Here is a 23,798-nt window from a genome sequence, read left to right on the forward strand (position 1 = left end):
AAATGAGAAATTAATAGCACCTTATCATGCTGCCCGCCCCACCCACTTTCAGCCAAATTTCGTTTCACACAAATACAGTATCGTCTCTGAGGCTAATCAGAGTGTGCAAATCAGTGCGTGGGTTATGACTCCTTACTCATTCTCTCCAAATCACTCTCTCACACACACAAACACACACATAGAACCATCACTGGATTACAACCACCTATTTCGTATCTATACTCATTGTCCATCAGCTACACTGACCATACGGCAGCACTAAAATCAGGAACCCCTAGAGTTTTTAAAGCACTGTGTAAACTGAGAATAGTCCACCAACCTAAAATATCCAGCCAACAGCCTTCTGTGGGCGGTGATCTGTGTCCACTTATGAAGGACCTAACATAGACCAACACAAACTGGGCAGCAACAGATGGAGCTACTGTCTCTGACTTTACATCTACAAGGTGGACCAACAAGGAAGGTGTGTCTAACAGAGGTGAGAGTGAGTGGGCAGTTTTTAAAAACTTAAACAGCACTGCTGTGTCTGATCCACTCGTACCAGCACAAACACACACTAACACGGCACCACTATGTTAATGTCACTGCAGTGCTAAGAATGGTCCACCACCCAAATGATACGTGCTCCATGATGATCCTGTAAGGATCCTGTAAGGGTCCTGCAGAGCAGCAGATGCTCTTCTGTATGGAGCTGATAAAATGGATTGTGAATGTAGATACAAGGTCACTGTCCCTAATCCAGTGATTGTTGTGTGTATGTATGTGTGTGTGTGTAAAATCTCACTTCTCCACATTTTAATTAAGCTCATCTTACTCATATGACCACAATGATGAGTTAGCAGAAATGACAAGGAAAAATCTACGCTGTATGACTAAATGTGTGTGGATTGTGCACTCAATGTTTCTGTGCCTTTTGCACTTAATATTATGTCAGTTATCTTCTCAATGTGTGGTGTTTGTATACATTCATTCATTCATTATCTGTAACCGCTTATCCAATTCAGGGTCACAGTGGGTCCAGAGCCTACCTGGAATCATTGGGCGCAAGGCAGGAATACACCCTGGAGGGGGCAGCAGTCCTTCACAGGGCAACACACACACATACCTACGGACACTTTTGAGTCGCCAATCCACCTGCATCGTGTGTTTTTGGACCGTGGGAGGAAACCGGAGCACCCGGAGGAAACCCACGCAAACACGGGGAGAACACACCAACTCCTCACAGACAGTCACCCAGAGCGGAAATCGAACCCACAACCTCCAGGCCCCTGGAGCTGTGTGACTGCGACACTACCTGCTGCGCCACCGTGCTGCCCTGTGTTTGTATACAATTATACAAAAATGTAAATGCATTAAAACTTAAAGGATTTTTCCTAAAATTAGTACATGTGTTGTGAGAGTTTGAAAAACATTGTTTCCAAATATTCTCCTTGATCCTATGGATTTGTTAAATTAACAGCACACTTGATTTAACAATAATTTACCAGTATTTATTTACTGGTAAAACTAGCTATTGGATGATAACCTCAAATTCATTTCTCAAACTCATTGTCTGTAATCGCTTATCCAGTTCAGGGTCATGGTGGGTCCGGAGCCCACCCAGAATCACTGGGCGCAAGGCAGGAATACACCCTGGAGGGGGTGCCAGTCCTTCACAGGGCAACACATGCTAAAACATTCACACCTATGGACACTTGAGTCACCAATCCACCTACCAACATGTGTCTTCGGACCGTGGGAGGAAACCGGAGCAACCGGAAGAAACCCATAAAACTCTTCACACAGTCACATGGAGCGGGACTTGAACCCACAACCTCCAGGTCCCCGGAGCTGTGTGACTGGGACACTACCTGCTACACCACCAAGCCACCCCAAATAATATTTGACTTCCACAAAGTGAGATTAGGAAAGGGTTAAACCAACACATTCACACACAATGTCACTACTTACTATAATAATGTTATTTGTTTTTATCCCAAATTAGGATGTTCTTAAGCAAATAATCTCAGATAAATAGTCTTCCACAAGAGCATTAGTGAGGTCAGTTTTTGTTTAAGAACCTTTTATTTTGTTTAGTTTTGAAACACAAAATGTGGATGGAGCTCTATCACTCGAGAGATTCCACAGAGATCCACTGCTCCACAGTCCAGTGCTGGGAGGCCTTCTTTAGTTCACAATGGGCATTAAGCATGTTTAAAACACTGGCCTATCATTGGTCACATTGTTGGTCCACCTTGTACATGACAGTTGTTTATCTGTTGCTGCACAATTTGTGTAACTATTTATTGATGTGATACACAGATTACTTTTTGTATGTGTGTGTGCAAATTACACACACACACATTCATACACATGCATCTTCTCCAAATCATTAAACCTGTGTCTAACATCGTCCCTCTCTTTCTGCCCCTGCATCAAACATTTTCATCTTTCCTTACTGTTTCATCTCCCTTCTCCGTTTCTCTCCCTCTCCTTTTTTCTCATACTTGCTCTCCCTAAATATAGCCCTCTTTGAAGAAATACCTGTTTTGTCTCTTCCCAAAACCCTTCAAGACAGAAAAAAAATCTGTCAACTGTGTGTGTGTGTGTGGTTTTCTTTTTCTTTTTTTTTTTCTTTTAGCACAAAATTTTGGCTTTCATTGAAATAAAACAGAAACATCTAAAAATCCCCTTTGCGTATTGATGTGTAAACATTTTTTTCTTCCCTTATTTAGTTTACGAATTATTCCCACAATACTTTTGTGTTCCTGAGATAAATACACAACATACAGGTGTGGACACATTTGTTTGTTCTGTTCCATGGAAAAAGAAGAACCCACTATTTTCTATAATGTGAAGCTGACCAAAGTAATTGGCATCCATCTTTGTTTATTCCACAGCTAATAATCTTTGCTAAAAAAAATATTTGCTTTGGTATTTTAACAGAACGGTACTGTGCTGGTATGAATGGATCAGAAACAGCAGTTCAGGTGGAAATTTTAAATGCTTCAGTGTCGCCGAAACTGATCCAAAAACTGATGATGGACTAGAGAATGAAATTGTGAAGCAGCAGATGAGCTACTGTGTCTGACTTAGCTTCTACACCCACCACTGAGTGGGCACAGTGTTTAAAAACTCCAGGGGCTCTGCTGTGTCTGATCCACTTATACCAGCGCAAGATACCACCATGTCGATGTCACTGAGAATACTCTACCACCTGTTTCATACTGGCATTGTGGTGGTCTTGTGAGTATGCAGAGCAACAGATTGACTGCAAACTGTACTTGTAGAAATGGAGAGAGAGAGAGAGAGAGAGAGAGAGCCACTTGACAGCTTGACATCATTTCAGACCCATAGTGTTCTCAGAGTGGAAAGATTGACCCCTTTTTTTTCTCTTGGATAATTACTAAAGCCTGCTTGTCTTATTTTAATGCTTTTTCCCTGGAGAGTAATGGCAGGTTGGTTGGTAGGAGTCGTAGTAATTTAATACATTTTCTTTTGATGTGCGTCTTCCTATAATGCACTTGGATTATCTTATCTATGATCATTTAATTTGATGAACTTGTACTTAATGGCAGATACTATCTGAAATTGACACACGAGAGGTGGTCGCATATGATGGCTCTAATCAGGACTGTGATTGCCATCTGTCTTTGTTGAAGGAAGAGAAGGAGACTGAGTGAGGCACTGATTACAAGAAGGCAGCACAAATGAAGGAAGCTTAAAAAAAATAAGGAAAAGATGCACAAGAAAAAAGGGAGCAAGGAATATATTTAGAAAGGTAGGAAGGTATGAACAATACACACTAGAGACCGCCATGGATCCATGTGTCATTAGAGAAAGAGAGGTGCGAGAAAAACAAATGGTGAAGGGGGGGATACAAAAGCAGAGGAAAGGAGGTGTAGTAGTGTATATTTACAGAGGGGAACAAGAAAGGGTGGCTGACATTTCTGATCCTCATTTTGTAATTGAATAATAATCTCCTACGGGACCTGACCTAGAATTGTAAATGTGTATGAGAGAAGGGGACTGTGTGTGTGTGTGTTGCTGTTCCTACTACACAAAAACAACAGGCCAGTTGGGGCTAACATGAAATGAAATACTGCCACCTATTGTTTGAAATCTCTTCTCACAAGTTTCTCATGAATAATGAGCTGCCTGCATGTTCTCAGACACAGTGCAGGAATAAAATGTCTGTTCTCTCTGAGCTGGACACATATTTTAGAAAGGTCAATGAGATAAATCATCTTCTCTTTTTCTCATCTCTTTTTCTTACTCACTCTTTCTCTATTGGACAGAGCCCCAGAGGGGTAGGGGTAAGAAAAACTGCATTAAGTGAAAAGTGTGTGCCCATGATTTTTTGTTTTAATAGTTCTCACAACAATATTATATATATATATATATATATATATATATATATATATATATATATATTGCTGTTAATGCTCCACGATACGATATATTTTCGATACAACATGTAGAAAGAACATGATTTTAACTTGATGTAGAGGTCAAAGAGGCTAATACAAACACAACAGTATATTTGGGAAGGATGACTGGAACCAGAAATGTTCATAGAAAAATTCAAATATATATATATATATAAGTGGGCGGATATGGTGCCAGCATAAGTTTTATCTAATAATACCTTTAAGTTCCTAGTTTTTCAGCACTGACCTGCTGCTCTCAGCGCAACAGTAAAATAACCCCACTGTAGGAGGGACTGTGACTCCATTGACTGCTGATCGGCTAAATAAAGGTGACGACCAATGAGAAGCGCGTTCTCTGTTTAGGAGATGTGTCGTATATGCGCTTTGCTTCAGCTAAAAGAGAGCTGCGTGTTTCTGTCTCAAACCAACGCCATAAGAGTGTGACCTCAAAAATACGGATCAAAACGTGTCCCGTATCAGTTCAAAATATAAGGCATCTTTTAGTGCCCAAATACGGGACGATTCCATACTTTACGTGACGGTTGGCAGCATTACTTGTAGCCCAGTCTTGCTCTCTCCGCTAGCCATTTCACATCCAGCTAATTGTCCAATAGGCTAACCAAAACAGTAGCATGGCGTTGTTTCCCCAGTAGCTCTAAACACTTCTCCGGCGTCGCCATAGTAATGGCTGCAACTCATTAACGCAGTTTGACCAAGAAAAAATTCATATTACTATGTGTATTGTGGTGGCACGGTGGCGCAGCAAGTAGTGTCGCAGTCACACAGCTCCAGGGGCCTGGAGGTTGTGGGTTCTATTCCCGCTCCGGGTGACTGTCTGTGAGGAGTTGGTGTGTTCTCCCCGTGTCCACGTGGGTTTCCTCCGGGTGCTCCGGTTTCCTCCCACAGTCCAAAAACACACGTTGCAGGTGGATTGGCGACTCAAAAGTGTCCGTAGGTGTGAATGTGTGTGTGCCTGTGTTGCCCTGTGAAGGACTGGCGCCCCCTCCAGGGTGTATTCCCGCCTTGCGCCCAATGATTCCAGGTAGGCTCTGGACCCCCCGCGACCCTAAATTGGATAAGCGGTTACAGATAATGGATGGATGGATGGATGTGTATTGTGACACACCTTTTTGGGTTCCACAAAGAATCGTTTTTTTTTTCTGTTTTGTGGCTAAAATGTATTATTTCCCCCCCATTGTACTAAATTTAAAACAACACTTGGTAGTATGTTCACCTTCAAAATACTGCTTCAAAATCATTGTAATGCTTCACTCACCTGTAATAGTGTGAACAGAGCCCCTGTCATTGCTACTCCAGGCTCAGCGCTGCAGAAACTGCACAGTGCAACTTTTGGAGGATGGCAAACCTTTCTTCCTTCTCCCTCTCCTTTTGTCAGACAGTGTTGTAAAAGAGAATGACACTCTACAACTGTAAATGGAGGGGCACCAAGGTCCTAGGGATTGTGGGTTCAAGTCCTGCTCCAGGTTGAGGCGTTTGGTGTGTGTTCCAGTTTCTTCCCACAGTCCAAAAACACAGGTTGGTAGGTGGATTGGCGACTCCAAAGTGTTCATATGTGTGAGGATATGTGAGTGTCCCCACCTTAAGGGTGTGTTCCTTTCTTGCACCCAGTGATTCCATGTAGGCTCCAGACCCACGATGACTCTGAACTGGATAAGGAACAATTTAAGAGATGGAATAAAATTAAATGAGAGTAGGACTTTTTTCAAAAGGGATTTGTAAGAGGATGAACTTTCTTGTTCTTTCTCTCTTGTTCTCTCATGCTCAATTTTCAAATAATCCTATCTGCTGGCTCTGCCACAGCAAATTTAATTCCATTAATGTCACTTAGTCATAAAGAGATGATGATGTAATATTTTGGACTCGCCCAGTTTGCTTCAGTTTCTCAGTAATCTCTCTTTCTCTCTCTCTCTCTCGCTCTCTCTCTATGTGCAGCTTGCGAAGGGAAGGCTACACAGTGCAGGTCAGCGTTAACGACTACCTGGATATCTACTGCCCACACTATAACCTGAGCCAGCGGGGGGCGCTAGAGCGAGGCCTGGTGGAGCAGTACATACTGTATATGGTCAGTTACCGTGGATACCGCACCTGCGATCCTCAAATGGGCACCAAGCGCTGGGAGTGTAACCGGCCGCACGCCCCCAACGCTCCAATCAAATTCTCAGAGAAATTTCAGCGCTACAGCGCCTTCTCGCTCGGATACGAGTTTAATGTAGGACACGAGTATTACTACATATGTAAGTATTGTTTAGCTACTCTACCTCACCTTATATTTCCACTTAATGTTTTCTGTTTTGCTTTTGCAAAAGAATTTGGACGGAGTAAGTTGCTGCACTTTTAATCATATATAGATACTGTAAAGTGCTGCATCAGGAGCCTGAAAACAATATTTAATTCCAAAATATACAAGCTAGAATGAGGAATAAAGGCCATTTCACATGACTCAACTATCTTGGGCTAAATGTGTTGCATTCTGAGAGCAGAGAAAGCTCTTAAATGTACATTGATACTCTGGGATTAGGAAACACTGCTGCTCTGTGGTCAGTAACTGACCCATGGTTAGATAAAGATTTCAAGTTACAGTCAATAACGGGTCTAAAAGGAGTAAGTGAACATCAATATTATTATTAAATATGTAACCATTTAATAATATGGTACAGTACAGCATATTTAAATATTTGATGAATGACACAGTTTTGTGTGTCACATTGCTGAAGCTGCAGTTGATAAATTGAATGAGCACTTCTGTGCCAGTGCTGGATGAGGTTTGCCTGTTATTTCATCAGTGCTACAAAATGCTGTCTTTTGATGTGCTGAAATACACATGGCAATGTGTAAATATTCATTTAAACAATGAATAAATAATAAACTGAAACTCAAATGTGCCAAAAGCTCTGATAAAATCACACTCAAATATTATTTTAAGGCTGTGTCTCATGAGTAACTTGATAAAAGCTTATTCATTCATGACCATGGATTACTAACAACATTATGTTAGGAATTTTATGCAGTATCTAAAAAAGCCCAGTGGAAACAGCATAAAATAATGCTGTTTTATAAGCAGTTATTTGTTTCATGGCTGGAAGTTTGATTATAATATGAATTCATCTTTGTGTAGTCTTAGCTCAGTCCTCGTCAAGTCAATCCTCTACCTCATCAACCACCATGATTGCAAGGAATTTGCAGACAATATTAGAAACTTAGAAAGATTTACTGAAAAATAAAAGCACTAGAGTTATCTAAAACTAGCTTAAAGTCTTATGTAACCATGACGTTTTTAAATATGTATTATTTCTGAACCTTGCAGTTTTAAATCACATTGATTTTAATAATTTAAATTATTACATGTTTTTTCCTACATGTTATATGTGGACACAATTTAATTTAGACAGAGATTGCAGCTGGATTGAAGTTGTGCGTAAAATTTTGTCTAGTGGCTTTTTTTCCAAGGCCGTAACACTACTGAACTTATCACAAAATGTTAAGGCCACTACATTTATTTAAAAGATTCAGAGCATAAAGTCAGAATAATTCCAAGATAAAAGTCTGAATACTTCAGAAAATAAGTGGAAGTTGTATTAATATTCTGATTTTATTTATTTATTTATTTATGAAGCACAGTTTTTAAAAGCAGTGGGCCTGTAGTGGTTAAGACCACTACACTGTGTAGATTACTCAGGGACAGGAGTCCTCACAGCTGGCTTAAAACATGCAGGGACATTACTAAGGGTGAGTGACAATTTTAAAATGTCTGTAGAGACAGGAGTGAGTTCATTAATGCGTTCCTTCAGGGTGGATGTAGATATCATTTCCCGACCAGGAGCGTGACTGTTCTGTTGCTTTGGCAGAGCTCTGACTGAGTGCTACAATATTACAAACGGGTGTCCACATGGGACAAGAGGGCTGCAGCCTCTTGAGTAGAGATTCTGGGACATCAAAATGACTATAAATTCATGTAGTTTGTTCCAGTGAACTGGGATAGTCACAGGGAATGATGTTGTGCGTCGTCATCTGTGAAATGCTTCAGGCAAATCCAAACCTCTTTGCTTTCTCTGGAATGAAGTATGGCTTCAATTTGGAATAAATACTCTTGGTTGGAATATAGTCTTGGCTGTTTCACAGAGATGCATATGTTCTCCATGAATGGATATGAGAAGTAACTGTACTTGCATATACATTTCACATTTGTACTTGCATACACATATGGGGCTTTTCCACTGCATGGTACTTACTCTACCCGACTCTACTCACTTTTCGGTACATGGTACCTGGTTCGTTTTCCACTAACACACACACACACACAAAATAAAAATGCCAATGTAGCTAGTGACATTTTAAAACAGTTTATAATGGGAACTGCAGGCTTTGGAAACCACACTGACATTGGACGTAATTTTATTTGTTGTTTACTCATAATTATATTTGCATTTTACTGTGTATGGGACTGAGCCCAGCTTAGGCATGCACCAGTCGACACACATCAAAATAATTTTTCTTGTTCCTTGTTGCTATACATAAAATCGCTACTGTATCTCTGAGGTTAAAGTACGTTATTGTTCACTAAATGTACAAACTGTGTAAATAATCTTTTAAAGGTACAAATGCGATTTTAAAGTGCAGTTGTGTTCCCTAAAGGTACATTACATTCTACATTCTCAAATAAAACAAACAAATACACGTCCTGGAGATGAAATGGGGCATATTAAATACACCCAGTTTAAAAATAGAATATAGATATAGAATAACTATGTACTGACTATGTACCCTTGAGGGTACCATCACAGTGACAGCAAAAGGTATCACCATACAAAGTTTTTCTGAAAGAGTGTGCTCATTTTGCTTAGACCCACTAGCGAGCAGGTACAAATATCATACTCAGTTCCAGGTCGTAGGTACCAAATTGGTCTAATGGCAAAACAAGATATCAGAAGAGAGCAGAGTACAGTAGATACCATGCAGTGAAAAAGTCTCTCAATAGCTTCAGAGGACCATAGTTTCTGTCCTAACTCTAGGTTTATTAGTCTTCAGTGTCTGGTGATATTTTGGCATCAATAAAATCATTATACGATTGGATAGTCCTAAGTGGGTGCTGGCAACAGCATGGATGGCACCAGGAATTACACAATAACATTGATCAAGGTCTTTGTTTTACCTTTGGGCAGCATGAATCTGCTGTTTAAATCTTGGCTGGGTTCTCCTTAGGCCAGCATTATTAAAATCCATGACAAATATTACTACCGAGTGAGGAAAAGCATTCTCAGCATCTGTAACCTGGTGTGCCAACTGCTGAACGGCAGCTGCGGCAGAGACTCGAGGTGGAATATAATCAGCAATAAAAATTACACTTGTGAAGTGTCTTGGTGAATAGAAAAGTCTGCATTTCACGCCAAGAGCTCTGGAAAGCTTGTTCTATAGAGGGTCTTTGAGTCATTACATCATTTTTTTTTCTCAAATAAATACATAGTACACAGTGGCGTCTCTGATGTGAAATGCCTGGTGGGGCACAGTAAATACTTTATGGGCAGCCTCTAAAAGAAACACAAAAGATATAGGACTGACTCCACCACATGTTTTACATCTCTAAAAAATAAATAATGGCAGTACATTTGTATATGAGTAAAGTGAATAACAGTGAAAGCCTTAACATTGTTAAAGTAGTTTCTAACACTGTTTTAGTTCTGTGTGTGGAAGACATGAAAGAGAAATATAGCCTAGGTTAATAATGTTGGAGGATCCAGTGACCTGTGTAGGACTTTAAGGTTCTCTGTTTGACTGTGTTTGTATGATTAGCTGTATATAAATGCAGACCAGTGCAGTGTACCTCTGAACAAGCTAGAGAATGTTAATAATGGTCTGCTTCCTCTGAGGCAGAGGCTAAGACAAATTGAAGATTCTGTAGCTAATTCAGAGGCAGCTACCTCTCACCTGGGCAAAATATATATCTAGGGAATCAGCCTCGAAAAGAGAGCAGATTTGTGTTGTATAACACCCTGCAGCTTCCTCAGAGGCAGTTGCATTATCCTCAAACAAAATGCTGGAATTTGTGCAGCTTTTTGTTTATGAAACATAACTAAGTCTGCAATAAACAAATAGTATATTTTCATGACACGGAATTTTAAATTCTCTGCCCATTGTGTGCTAACCTATCAGGTTCATCCCTGCTTTTGGCTGGTAACCAATTAAATTCCTTCTGCCTTGAAGGCAGCACTGCCTCCAGAACCATTTTGAGTAGTGATTTTGCACCCAAGCTTTCTCTGCATACATTCGTGTCCACATTGCATCAGGTCATGCAAGCACAACCCTATCATTATCAGTGTTACTGCGGCACTGAGAGTGATCCATCTCCCAAATCATACCTGACCATTGAAAAACCAAGGAAATGGGGATAAAAAGGTATGCAGAGAAACAGGTGGACTCTAGTCTGTAATTGTAGAACTACAACGTGCTCCTTTATGGTCAGTGAAACTGATAAAATACACATTGAGTGTAGGTACAAAGTAGGTGTTTCTAAACCAGTGATTGTTCAATGTACTTTATCATGTTAAATCAAGTACTTTGTTGATTTAACAAATCCATACAATCAAGAAGAATCCGATATCAAAATCTGGTACCTTTGTCATTCACACTTGCTCATAACACATTTAATTTTGAAGGAAAAAAAGTCCATTTACTGTATTTATGTTTTTGCATTTATTGTAATTATATATAATTTTACCACAAGTATTGAGAATATTTCAAATAATAATAAAAATTACCTTAATACTTTGTTTGAATGCTACTTTGTTAATCTAATCTTTTGCTTCACTCATACTTTTCCAATTTTGAGCTTCAACACTTTATTCTAGAGTGTATTTAAGCCAAATTAATGAAGAATAGTTGATAACAGATTTAAGGTCCTCTGATGATAGATGGCGCAAATACTCATGCAACTCTATACAGAAACAACTGGTTGGCGTCAACTTGATATGTTATGCCATTATTCAGCAGTCTTTCCTATTGTGTCCCAATGCCTACTTCTACGAGATCCCTTTTAGTGTATGATTCAGAAAGGGTCTCTTGAGAAGGGCCCCTGATCCTAAGTGCATGCAGCTGTAGAGAGTACTTTCCGCCATAACCCAAGGGAGCGACTGAATCATCTTATCTTTTCATTACACTTGGGGAATTAGTGGCTTGTACAATGGCACGGTGACAGAGACCAAAAAAGGAACAGGAACATTAAGACCTGAGCTTTAGTATGCTGCACATTAGCATTATGACCTGGTTTTATCACACAGCCTTTTTAACGCTGTATATTAATAAAGTTCCTCCGGGTGCTCTGGTTTCCTCTCACAGTCCAAAAAGCACTTATTGAAAGGTAGACTGGCTACTCAAGTGTCCATATATGTGAATTAATGTGTGAGTTTTCCCACCTCCAAGGTGTGTTCCTGCCTTGCGCCCAGTGATTCCGGGTAGGCTCCGATCCCACCACAACCATGAACTGGATAAGCGGTGACAGAAAATGAATTAATGAATTGTCATTTAAATCCTACACAACCGTGAACATAAAATAACAAAACATAATGACTGAATTTGGACTTACAATTATTTCTTACAAACATACACACACAAACATTAAAACGTATTTGTAATACAAGCTGTGTTTGCAGAATGGAATATCTGCACCCATTATTAATAGTAATTATAAGGCTTGTCAGCAAACTTTTGGGCAGTATAATTAACCCTGATTTCATTTACGCTTTCTATTACACTGTCTCCCTGGTGATGCATTTTTACTTTCTTGCATAATAGCATTGCATTTAATTTCCTTTAGCATATGCAATGATTGTTTGAATGATTTCAGTGGCCCATAGTGCAAGAAAATTAGCAGATATAGAAAATCTAATTATTTTAAAACATTTTTTAAAACTGCTGTTATGTACAGATGTTATATGACCTATGAGTATTTAAACCTGACTGCATTTAAAAGCCAGATGTAAACTCCCCAAAGTTGCTTTGCAATTGGATTACTAAAATCTGTACCACATTACTCTTAAAATTTTATAAATTGTAGAAAAATAGTTATCAATTGTTATTAACTGGGTTTTAAACACCTTAAAAGTAATCAATTATCAGTTATAATACAGACTGAAAGTGCAATAGTCACCTATTTTTTTTTCTTTTTTTTTGCCAAATAGTGAACCCATATCCAGCTGTACTGTTAAACCTCATATCTTGCTGAATAATCAGCTTAATCACATATTTGTCAGGAGGTTTAACTATGTAACCAATAGAATGTCTTTTTAGTCATCAGTGCAAATGTGGCACACTTTGAAACACAAAATGACAAATTCACATTCTCAGTATACTTAGTATATTCTTTATCTTGACAAGTTTTTTGAAACCTTTACTATTTGGCAAACAACAGGTTACTGTTAATTACATGCATGTTATTAATGCTTTTTTAAGATGTTTAACACCTAATGAATACACATTTAATAAACAGGGCAATCTTGTTCTAAAGTGGTACCCTGAAAGCACATTCAGAGGTCATCAGAGATTGGTTCTGAACATATTTAAATACAGAATGTGTCTTCTGTATCTGCAAACTGTTATTATGCAGACAAAACATGGGAGGTTTGCTTTTCTCAAGATTGATAGTTGCACTTTCCCACCAACCGAATGTCTGGTATCATGCATGAAAGACTGACAGGTATTCTGCATCTGTGTGCAGTATGGTTCTGGAGGCAGTGCTGCCTTTGAGGCAGAAGGAATTTAAGTGATTACCAGCCATCAGTTACTCTGGAGGAATAAATGTACAATACAGCTTTCTTTTATTGTTACCATAGACTTAGTTCTGTTTCATAATTTGTTGGAAGTGCTACATAAATCTCAGTATTTTATTTTACTTAAATGCAGGTTAATGTAACTCACTGCCTCAGAAGAAGCTAAAGAATGCTCTGCAGCCTGCAAGGCAAATTCTTAAGAAGTACTTTCCAGCACACTGAAGTTAAGATTGCTGCCTTCGGAATTTGCCTTGGAGGCAGCAGAGCATTCTGCAGCTTCTTCTGAGGCAGTGGGATTATTAAGTCTACAATATATTGCAAATTTATTTCTTGCAGAGACATTCAGAGCTGGCAAATCACAAGGGTCTAGTTGGGGCTTTATTGGTGTATGATGTGGTATTTGAAAATCTTGCCTAGTCTGTTTTAACCAATCACATTCATCCCTGCCTACTGGCTGGTAACCAATTACTTTCCTTCTGCCTCCAGAACCATTTTGAGTAGTGAGTTTGCAAACGTGTGAATCGAACTACAATGTCCCCACCAGTCCTGATTCTCTCTTGTGTCCAAACCATTCTCTTGACAGTATTAGCGCTGACAACTGCAGAAATTACAGCAGCTGCCACATAAAGGCTTTTTCAATGACAAAGCAGACACTTAGTTGCTTGTTGTATATGGTGGCTGCCAATAATTTACAGCTTAATATACACTGGTACTAGCCTGTGATAGTATTTTTCAAAGCATGAGTACAGTATCAAAAGTATGATATGTGGGTTGGCTTGCATTTTACACAGGCAAGTAAGACTCACTCTCTCCTGGTCATAGTTTGTAAACCAGATGCAAAGTATATCCATATAGCACTTGAATATGAAACACATGTTAAAGCAAGGTGTAAACAGGTGTACGGTAGCATCCCAGGTGAGCTTACACCTGACTTTTTATGCAGGAAAAAGACTTGACTGCAGACAACATTAATTTAGTTTACACTAAGACATTTGGGGGGGGGGGGGGGTATTCATAAAAAGTAACGAATATAGAGAAAACCTATACAAATAGGGAGTTGTGGTTACAAACACAGTCTTGGGTCAGATTGTTAGTGTGTTCTCCCTGTGTTTTTGTGGGTTTCCTCCAGGTGCTCCAGTTTCATCTCACAGTGGAAAAACACATAGGTGGATTGACTGTGCAAAACTGTCCATAGATGTGAGTGTAAGAATATGTGAGTGGGTGATGGAAGAAGGCTCTGCACCCTCCGTGACCAAAAACAGGATAAAGCAGTTATAAAAAATTAATGATTAAACACGTTGACCAGTATTTATACAAACAAATGGAAAACTATTATTAGCAATTTAGTGAAATGTTTTGAAAAAATCCCACATGATCATACTTTAGTATAAAATACCATCCAGAGGAGGCCTAACTCATTTTATATATCAGATATATATCTGTGCTGTTTACAATTTCACATCTCAAATATAATTTGCTGTTTTTAATCACATATTTTCACAACAATGGTTGGTAAACATTAAGTTGTGGCTATCTAAATCATAATAATTTTGTACTTCAATTTCTAGTTGTTTAATGTGTTTAATCCATGATTTTGTTGAGTGAATTTAAGGTGTGGTTATGCAGAACACTGTATGGAAACAGGTATATGGTAGTGTTAATGTTAGTGTAATATGCGCATTGTCCTGCAGGGTGCATTATGGATTTTGCACTGAAAAAAAGTGGATTTGAAGGAATGTGAGTGATCAGTAGGTGGCAGCAGACTGATGTGTTGGTTGTTGATGTGTATTTTGCAGCTACGCCCACTCATCACCATGGCCACAGCTGTTTACGACTGAGAGTGTTTGTATGCTGCAATACAGGTGAGTGCTATGCCTCTCTAACTACTTACCTACCTCTCCAAGCCCCTTATTTCTTGATCTTTCTCTCTTTCCCTGTCTCTCTCTCACTCTGTGTTGGTGTTTGTTTGTGAGCAAAGAACACAGCACAGTTCTTACAAAGTATCACTGATAATCCACTCAAATCAGACTCTTCCAGCCAGTGTACTTCTGTGTGGTCTGTTTGCGTGTGAGAGGGAGAGAGAGAGATCTGTATGTACCCTAAATATGTAAATAATATATAAATATATATGAATGGGTCACCGGTTTGGTTTATTTTCCCCGTTTCCACGTGGGTTTCCTCTGTGTGCTCTTGTTTCCTCCCATGGTCCAAAAACACACGTTGGTAGGTGGATTGGCGACTCAAAAGTGTCCAAAGATGTGAATGTGTGTCGCCCTTCCAGGTTGCACACATGCCCAGTGATCCCGGACCCACCGCAACCCTGAACTGGATAAGTGGTTACAGACAATGAATGAATTAATAAATGAACAATATTAGGAACACCTATATTGTATCTACACTCATGTTCCATCTTATCAGCTCCACTGACCTTATGGGAACACACTGTAGTTCTACAATTGCAGGCTGAAGTCCACTGTTTCCCGAATACATATCCCCATTTCACCCTCCTCTTTAATGGTCAAGACCCACAAAGGACCACCACAGAGAAGATTTAATTTGGGTGGTGGAGCATTCTCAGTGGTGCAGTGACACTAACGTGTTGGTGGTGTGTTAGTCTTAGTACATGTGGATCAGACACAGCAGTGCTGCTTGAGTTTTAAACACTGTGTCCACACACTGTCCACTTTTTTAGACACACCTACCTCATTGGTCCACCTTGTAGATATAAAGTCAAAGACAGTAGCTCACCTGTTGTTGCACAGTTTGTGTTGGTCATCCTTTAGTCCTTCATCAGTGGACACAGGACACTTTTGGCTGAATATGACAATGAGATGGCTTTAAAATCTCTAGCAACACTGCTGTGTCTGATCCACTCGTACCAGCACAACACACAGCACTGAGAATGATCGACGACCCAAATTATACCTGCTCTGTGGGGGTCCTCTAAATCAAACAAACATGCCAGGGGTTGTAGTCCACTGAACAATTGTAAGAAGTTTAGAATCCTTGTTTTAGAACAAGAGTTCTAATTACTTTTCTCTTTTTTAATAGTTTCACATGCAGTTGATGACTCAGATGAGAGCCCCCCTGACTATACAGTCAGACCAAAAATACAAGACATTGGTGAGTGCACACACACACAAACATTAAGCATACTGTATATATTGCTGTTCCACCAAACAGTGTATATTTTTGTTCCATTCTGAGCATACGTTGGGCATCATGAATATCAGCTAGTGTATACACACACACACACACACTAAGCAGGCATTTTCCATTGCTACCAGCCCTGTGGCCAGCCATAGTTTTCCTCGGCAGATGGAAAAACTGGAAAAAACTCTTTGAACAGTTCAGTAATCTGATTGTTTTTTGTTCAGCAAATAGTTACATAAACACTCTTGCTCTTCCTGTCTCTCTTTCTCTCTCTCACTTTTCCTAGAATGCTATTTTTCTGTTTCAGCAGTTTTAGCTCAGGGTGATTAGCATATTGAACATATGTTTTATATATTATTTAACATCATACCTGTTAGCTTAGTTATGTCTAAGGAAACATTTTCATCTCTCTCTCTCTCACACACACACAGACACACTCACACACACACACACAAATGTACTTATACGTGTACAACTTCAAACAGACAAGGACCACAGGACCCCCTCCCCGGCCACACCACCCCTGAAGAAATGCAATGGTGTAATACTCTGTGTTCTGAGTAATAATCGGGCACCTTGTCTCCATGAATGGTCCGTGGGAACACAGGCAAACAAAACTAACATTTTAAAATCTGCTACACTTTCCTACCCCCATCCCCTTCGGCTGTGTATTTGTTGTTTTTGTCTGTCTCTGTGTTTTAAGGTACTTTCCATTAAAATGGAAACAGTGCCCATATACAAGCACTTAGAGGAATCATATAACCTACATAACCCTGTTCTTCCTCTATACTGCCTACCCCTGAGCAAATCACATGACTTATCCTACACATACACTGTCACTTTTAACAACAAATACAGTTAACAGCCTGAAAACATTAAAATGCAAGGTCAGAAGGAAATGCAAGGTCACTGTGCTCAACACAATGGCTCATTTAATGCAGGTCTTTTTTTTTCCTCACGCGAGGATTCATGAGAATTTGAGTCATTTGTTGATAATTCAGAAAGCAGCCAAGCTGACATTAGATTATAGAAACATGACTTAAGCCTTGTTTGGATGAGACTAAATGAAGCTTGAGCTCTAGGTTACTTTCCTTTTGTTTTATAGGTTTGCCTTTGTAATTCTGTTGCTGTCAGATTGGCAATGTGAGTGTTTTTCTCTTTCCTTCCCTGAGGAAATAACATTCAATTCAGTAGAAGTTTGGCAGGGGTGTTTTAGACCCAGTTTACTTACCGTTTTTCTGTTTTTATCACATACATTCCCCAGTAAAATGTTCTTATTGAGCTTTTCCACTGCATGGAACCTACATGATCCGACTCGAAGGTGGAGCTGTTTTGCTGTTCCACTGGCCAAATCTTCTATCTGGTCCCTGGACCAAGGTACTTTTTTAGTCCCTGATCACTTACCAAGTAGGTACTAAATGAGATGTGTCAACCCTACTGAGCGCTGATTGGCCAGAGAGACCTGTCAATCAAAATGCAGAGCTCCAGCACAAAATAGCCTCTGGTAAAATCTCGGAAATTACAGCAGCTTTCACGTTTTATTTTTATCTTTCTCACAATGGCAGCCTGTAACATTGAAGAGGGTTAAAAACTCGTTGGGGTGATGGCTGACAAAAATCTCCAGCGAAAGCCAAACTTGCATGTTCAATCCAAAAAAAGAAAAACAACACACGAATACTTTTTCCGCTGGTGGTATTGTGCTTTTCAGAGCCTACGGTTCCTGTTACAGACAGGGTTTTGTGATGTCACCTGCTCCATTTTTTGGGAGAGTTGTGCTAGTGGAAAAGCAACCAGCTAAAAACAAGTGGAAAAGCACTATTAGTGTGCCCCAGTAGTGCGCAAGTAGTTTACAAAGCCCCTGGTATTTGGTGATTGTGGTCCTGTCGGAATACACACATTTTTATTACTCCATACATATGCCTCATTTAAATAAATAAATAAATTAATTAATTAAATAAATAAAAGTAAAAAATACACTTGAACCAAATCCTTATTCCCACTGTATTTAATCTAGTTTTTTACCAGACCCCTTGGTAAATAAATCCTATCTAAGTAGGGCTTTATTTACACTCCTACAGTTTTACAAAAATGATCAAAGATCTTTTCATAGATGATCTTTAATTTTCTCATCAATGGGATGCATCTTCTCATCAGATGACATTCATTAATGCATTAATTATGCAACAACCACCATTCATTCCTGATGGCATAAGGCCAGACCGCAATAGCAATGATAGAGTGTGCAGATGGTGTTCTGCACAGTTTGTGCTGACAGTGTTTGCATAAAGACGCGAGTCAATAGATTATAGAGATTCGCATTCATTTATATGGGGAGCTGGATTCATAAAGACAAACAAATTGATAGATGCCGAGGCTAACAAACTCCTTGGAGCCACTTTGCAGATAAAATCACTTTATTCCGCCTCACTGGTTGGATTAATTTAGCATCTGTTTGCCTCCAGATGTCCTTGCTGTTCTATTTCCAGGTTATATACACTCGCTAGCCACTTTATTAGAAACACCTGCCTTGTAGCCCATCTGTTGCTGCGCAGTTTGTGGGGTTTTTTTTTTCATCCTCTAGCCTTTCATCAGTGGTCACTTGTTGACTACAGAGCCACTCTTAGCTGGGTATTTTTGGCTGGTGTACCATTCTAAGACTAGTAGTGACACTGATGTGTATAAGAATTTTAGCAGCACTGCACACACCAGCACACTTGTGTCACTGCTGCATTGAGAATGAAGTACCATGAAAATAATATCTGCTGACTGCTAACCCTGTAGTCAGAAGCTGACCAGTAATGAACAAGGGTGAAGGTGGCTATTCAAGCAATAATAGCAGATAGTGCTACACTGTATACCTATATACAGTTTTTTATAAAGTAGTTAGACCTCACAGACTTACCAGTGAGTGAAGGAAGGTTTTTCTATTACAGTGAAGGGTAAGTATTCATCATTTTCAATTATTATAATTATGTAAATAATTGGTGGCCTGGTGGCGCAGAAGGTAGTGTCGCATTCACACAGCTCCAGGGACCTGGAGGTTATGAGTTTAAGTCTGTGAGGAGTTTGGTATGTTCTCCCTGTGTCCGTGTGGGTTTCCTCCGGGTGCTCCGGTTTCCTCACATAGTCCAAAAACACACCTTGGTAGGTGGATTGGTGGCTCAAAGGTGTGTGTGTGTGTGTGTGTGTGTGTGTGTTGCCTTGTGAAGGACTGCCGCCCACCAAAACACAACAAATTTCCCCTCACCTTATATGTATACACTGATATTTAATTAAATATTAAAGATCAAAATAAAGATATAAGACAATTAACAGGTTTCTAAACATTATAATTACAAAAGAATTGTAATTTGAAAAATAAAAAATTATTGAAGAAGGAGAATCAAAATGTCTTAAATGTAAGTAAATAAGGCTTGTGATGCTTGTTGTCAGCTGACAGTCTTAGAGCAGGGGTCAGATTACCAGTGGTGTGTGTGTGTTTTAGGTGTTGTAGGAACTCATTGTGGGGACTTGCTTCCTTGTGGAGACAAAAAGAAGGGATAAAATGGTGTAAAATGATCACATTAAGTTGAAGATATGTTGAGGTTTAGGGTAGTAGTATTTATAGTTAATGTCTGGTGAAGTCTTTGTAATGTCCCTGTAGCCCATAAGAGCCCATGGTGACATGTGTCTGGAAAAGTCCCTACACAGCGTTATCCTTGACTTTATAAATCATGAAGGCTCTAAGTGGCATTTACTGAACATCCTTGATGCAGTGAAATGACATGATGCTATGCTTGGTGCGTACTTATTGACCATAGAAATGCTTCTGACCTTTATTCAAATGCTTTAGTAACTTGTCCTATGTTACTTATGACCCATTCTAATCCCATTTCAAGAACAAAATGTTGAGATACAAGTTACAAAATGATTGTTGTGATTTTTATGTGTGAATTTTTAGTGAATCATTTCTTATCATTTGGATTTATGGTGAACTAAGTCTGGGCTCTTATGGGTTTAAGCATGGAGACAAGAGTCTATGTAAGAGAGAGAGAGAGTGACAGACAGAAAGAGAAAGAGCATTTGTGATCTAAGCAGGTAAGAGCCGGTCAAGCTTGATTTTTACACTCTAGAGACAACAATTAATCATCACAATAAAATGCAATGATAGAGCATGCTGCAAGAAAAGACACAAAAAATAAAGACAGAATTAACAGGTCCAGATTTTCAAAGACATCTGAAAAGAAATCAAATCAAAAACTGCATTTCTCACATACAGTTATACACAGTACATACAGTATATGTAGTATGTGTATACAACTAGCAGCAACAAAAGGCAAAAGGTGTATATATATATATATATATATTTAAAATATGTGTGTGTGTGTAAAATCAAAAGAATTATATTATGACAAATTGGGTTTTGTGCCCCTTACTGATCATATCTTCTGGCATAGCTCATGCAGATAGGTCCCTCTGTCTGCTCTCTGATTTCTTTCTTCATATTTCACTTTCACTCTCCATTTCCTCTGTTCTCTCTTCCTCTATTATGCTGTTATGTAGATAAGCAGTCACCTCTATTGGTCTGCTATCTCTTTTATCATAACCTGAGCTCTACCATGTCTGAGCCAGTAATAATAGAAGGAATGAAGGGATTTTTAACCAATGCCTTTTTTTTAATCTTTCTTAGATTTCAAAGACAGCTGTAAGGACAACAAAAGAACTATTACTGTGGCTTTCTGGGATGTGATAGAATTATTCAAACTGGGAAACATAGAAGTGTTTATGTGCCCTTCAGTGCACTGTTTCCCCTTCTGACTATCTTTGATATGATAAAAAAAAAATTATGCTCTTTCTCCATCCATCTCTCGCTATTATTTTTTTATCTCTCCCACTTCCTCTTACTCTTTCTACCTCTCTCTCTCTCTTTCTCTCCTCCCTCCTCTCCTGCTCTCTCTTTCTCCTTCCTCACAATTCTGATGGGTTTGAGGACGTGTGGGGCTATGGTGGGGTTCTTTGCACAATAAAAGATGGAATTTTAACCTTTCATGACATTTTACAGTAAACCTTGTATCTTATGTTTGAGTGACAGTCTGTCAGGCAGGTTCAAAACTCAGATTCTCTCTGCTTTCTCTTGGTTATTCTCTCCTGCTTTCTTTTTCTTTCTCTCTCTCACTCTGCTCTCTTGTTCTCTCTCTCTCTCAGATGAGTTTAACCCCAAGATTCCCAAACTGGAGAAGAGCGTCAGTGGCAGCAGTCCATCTCGAGACCGGCTGTTGATCACCGTGGCAACATTGCTCCTAGCAGCCCTCCTCGTCTCCTAGCAACCATCCTCAAAATGAAGTTGCAGAGCCAATCTTGGGATCAGTCCAAGTGAGGGGTCAATATAGAATCGAAAAACTACTAGTAGAATTTTGATAGGGAAGCTTAACTATAGACCTTCTGCACCCAAACAGTGGCCTTTGGCACAAAAAGTCGGACACCTACCGAAACGAATGGAACCGAAAAAACCGGCATTTGGATGAATGAACTTTCTGAACTTTGCCTTTTTTTTTTTTTTTTTTTTGACAAAGACATCACCTCTAAGATATCAATAGAACAAGAGAACCTTGGCTTTCTCCTCTTTCTTCTGGATTGTGGTGGGCTCTATGGGTCTTGTGCTGCTTGTCCAGTTGTCCAGGTGGTGGACCTCACTGGATATTTCCTGCAGGTAAAATAGAAACATCCATAGCAGGACAGTCAATATTCACTGAACAATACTTAGAAAGACAGTGGTCACTTTTGCAAGGTTGTTTCTAATTAGGTCCCAATAAATCGCTTATTTATTTCTTACAGTGGGAATTTCATTGAGCAGCTCAGTGTAAACCTCTAAACCTGGCCATCAGATGCTATTCAATAAAAAAAAAGAGTGTCCGATTTTGGGTCTGAGCTTGGATCAACACCATGAGGTCAATCCTGGGTCATGGCCCCTTCCTAACGTGGCATGTTTGACCAAAAGCACTCCACTGTCGGCGTATCCTCTATTCACCTCACGCTTATGAACAGGATTTTCCAGTGAATAAATATGGAGTCACACCTATCGCTAAACCACCTGGCTTGTATGAAGTTGTTCTGTCATAACAGAAATGAAGCCTGAAATAGAGAGGGTATGTCAAGGGTTTGTCACTGTTTAGTGTAGCGAGCATTTTGTAAAAGCGCGCTGACCGAAAACACCTGCAGTTCGCCATTTTATATTGTAGAATTGCAGCACGGAATTACTTTCTACTGTACAGTTCACGTTTAGCCAGTCGCTTGGTTGCATAGCATTGGGGCTTTATTTATTGATCTGTTATTTATTTATTTGTTTTTTAGTAACATTGTTTCTTAAAGGGTTAGCTCCCGGATTTTGCCAAATACCAAAATCTTTGTTTGTTTGTTTTATCTTTTTTTTCTCTCCAGGTTTTATACATGAAAATGTGCCAGCTACTTCAGTTAATCATTGTGAAACTTCACCAAGCCAGAATGAAAGAATGAAAAAAGAGAGGAAACATAATAATAAAAAGACGTTAGTTCAGTTCATGCATTTAGGACAAACAGGCTTAGGGCTGCATTAGAGGTACGTGAAAAAAATTGGAACAAAAAGAAAAAAAGAGCTTTGCTCATATTGCTGCACTACCAGTCTTACATCCAACTATTAGAGTGTGTGTTTATATTTCTGTACATGAGTATGTGTGTGTGTGTGAGTGAGTGTGAATGGCACTTTACGGCAGTTGCGTGTGAGTGAGGATGCACATTTTAGCATTTTTGCTATTTGTTTAGGTACACATTTGTAGGTTTTCAATATGCAAGCGCCTGTGAGAAATTGGGACAGTTTTGTGGGGGAGGAAGTGGTGGTACTGAAAGCATTTATTGTTGGAGACAGCAATTGCAGTCTTGTTTACTTTGGCGTACAATGACTAAAAACATGTGGAGAAACCATGATAACCTTGATAATGAGAATGAAACTGAAAATAAACCATTCTACTTTTAACTGCCTTGTGTCTCATTCTATTAGTGTAATCTAAACGGCCTTGGTGTCCGCCTGTGCTCCCACGGATCTTTACACAAAAGGATCGCTGATTCGCTCATTTCACAGATCATCCAATCATCATGCAGAAACTGTGCATCCGGGCCAGCCGAGGCCAGCCCACTGCCCCATAGACCCCCAGAGACGCTGAGCGTCCGATGGGCGGGACAAAGCCCAGCATTTATCCAATGACTCGTCTCGTTTCGCTGCTTCGCTATTGAACTCTGTGGACGCTCAGCGTCCGCACTGTTTAAAGCACTGTGAATGATTGAGAGGAAAGCCGTGTCTTTACCAGTGATAAGAACAAAAGTTGAGCACGTTGTAGTGCATATTTATTCAATGACATGCACACACAACAGTATATATTTGATCACTTATTTTTTGACATTTTAGGGGAAGCTGAGCTTCCCTTGCAGTCTTAGAGCAATCGCC

General features: G+C 39.5%; 1 protein-coding gene across 1 annotated transcript in view; it reads left to right on the forward strand.

The window, feature by feature from the left end:
* efna3a (ephrin-A3a) overlaps positions 1–23,280 on the forward strand; it is a 161,769-nt gene extending 138,489 nt beyond the window's left edge. Inside the window, exons 4-7 of the mRNA XM_066674605.1 lie at positions 6,363–6,664; positions 14,986–15,051; positions 16,241–16,312; positions 21,527–23,280. Of these exons, the coding sequence (XP_066530702.1) occupies positions 6,363–6,664; positions 14,986–15,051; positions 16,241–16,312; positions 21,527–21,645 (559 nt within the window). The 3' untranslated portion in view covers positions 21,646–23,280. The remainder of the gene's footprint in view (positions 1–6,362; positions 6,665–14,985; positions 15,052–16,240; positions 16,313–21,526) is intronic.
* Positions 23,281–23,798: the final 518 nt, after the last annotated feature.

This window comes from Hoplias malabaricus, chromosome 6 (genome assembly GCF_029633855.1).
Source record: "Hoplias malabaricus isolate fHopMal1 chromosome 6, fHopMal1.hap1, whole genome shotgun sequence".
In the NCBI taxonomy this organism is placed as follows: domain Eukaryota; kingdom Metazoa; phylum Chordata; class Actinopteri; order Characiformes; family Erythrinidae; genus Hoplias; species Hoplias malabaricus.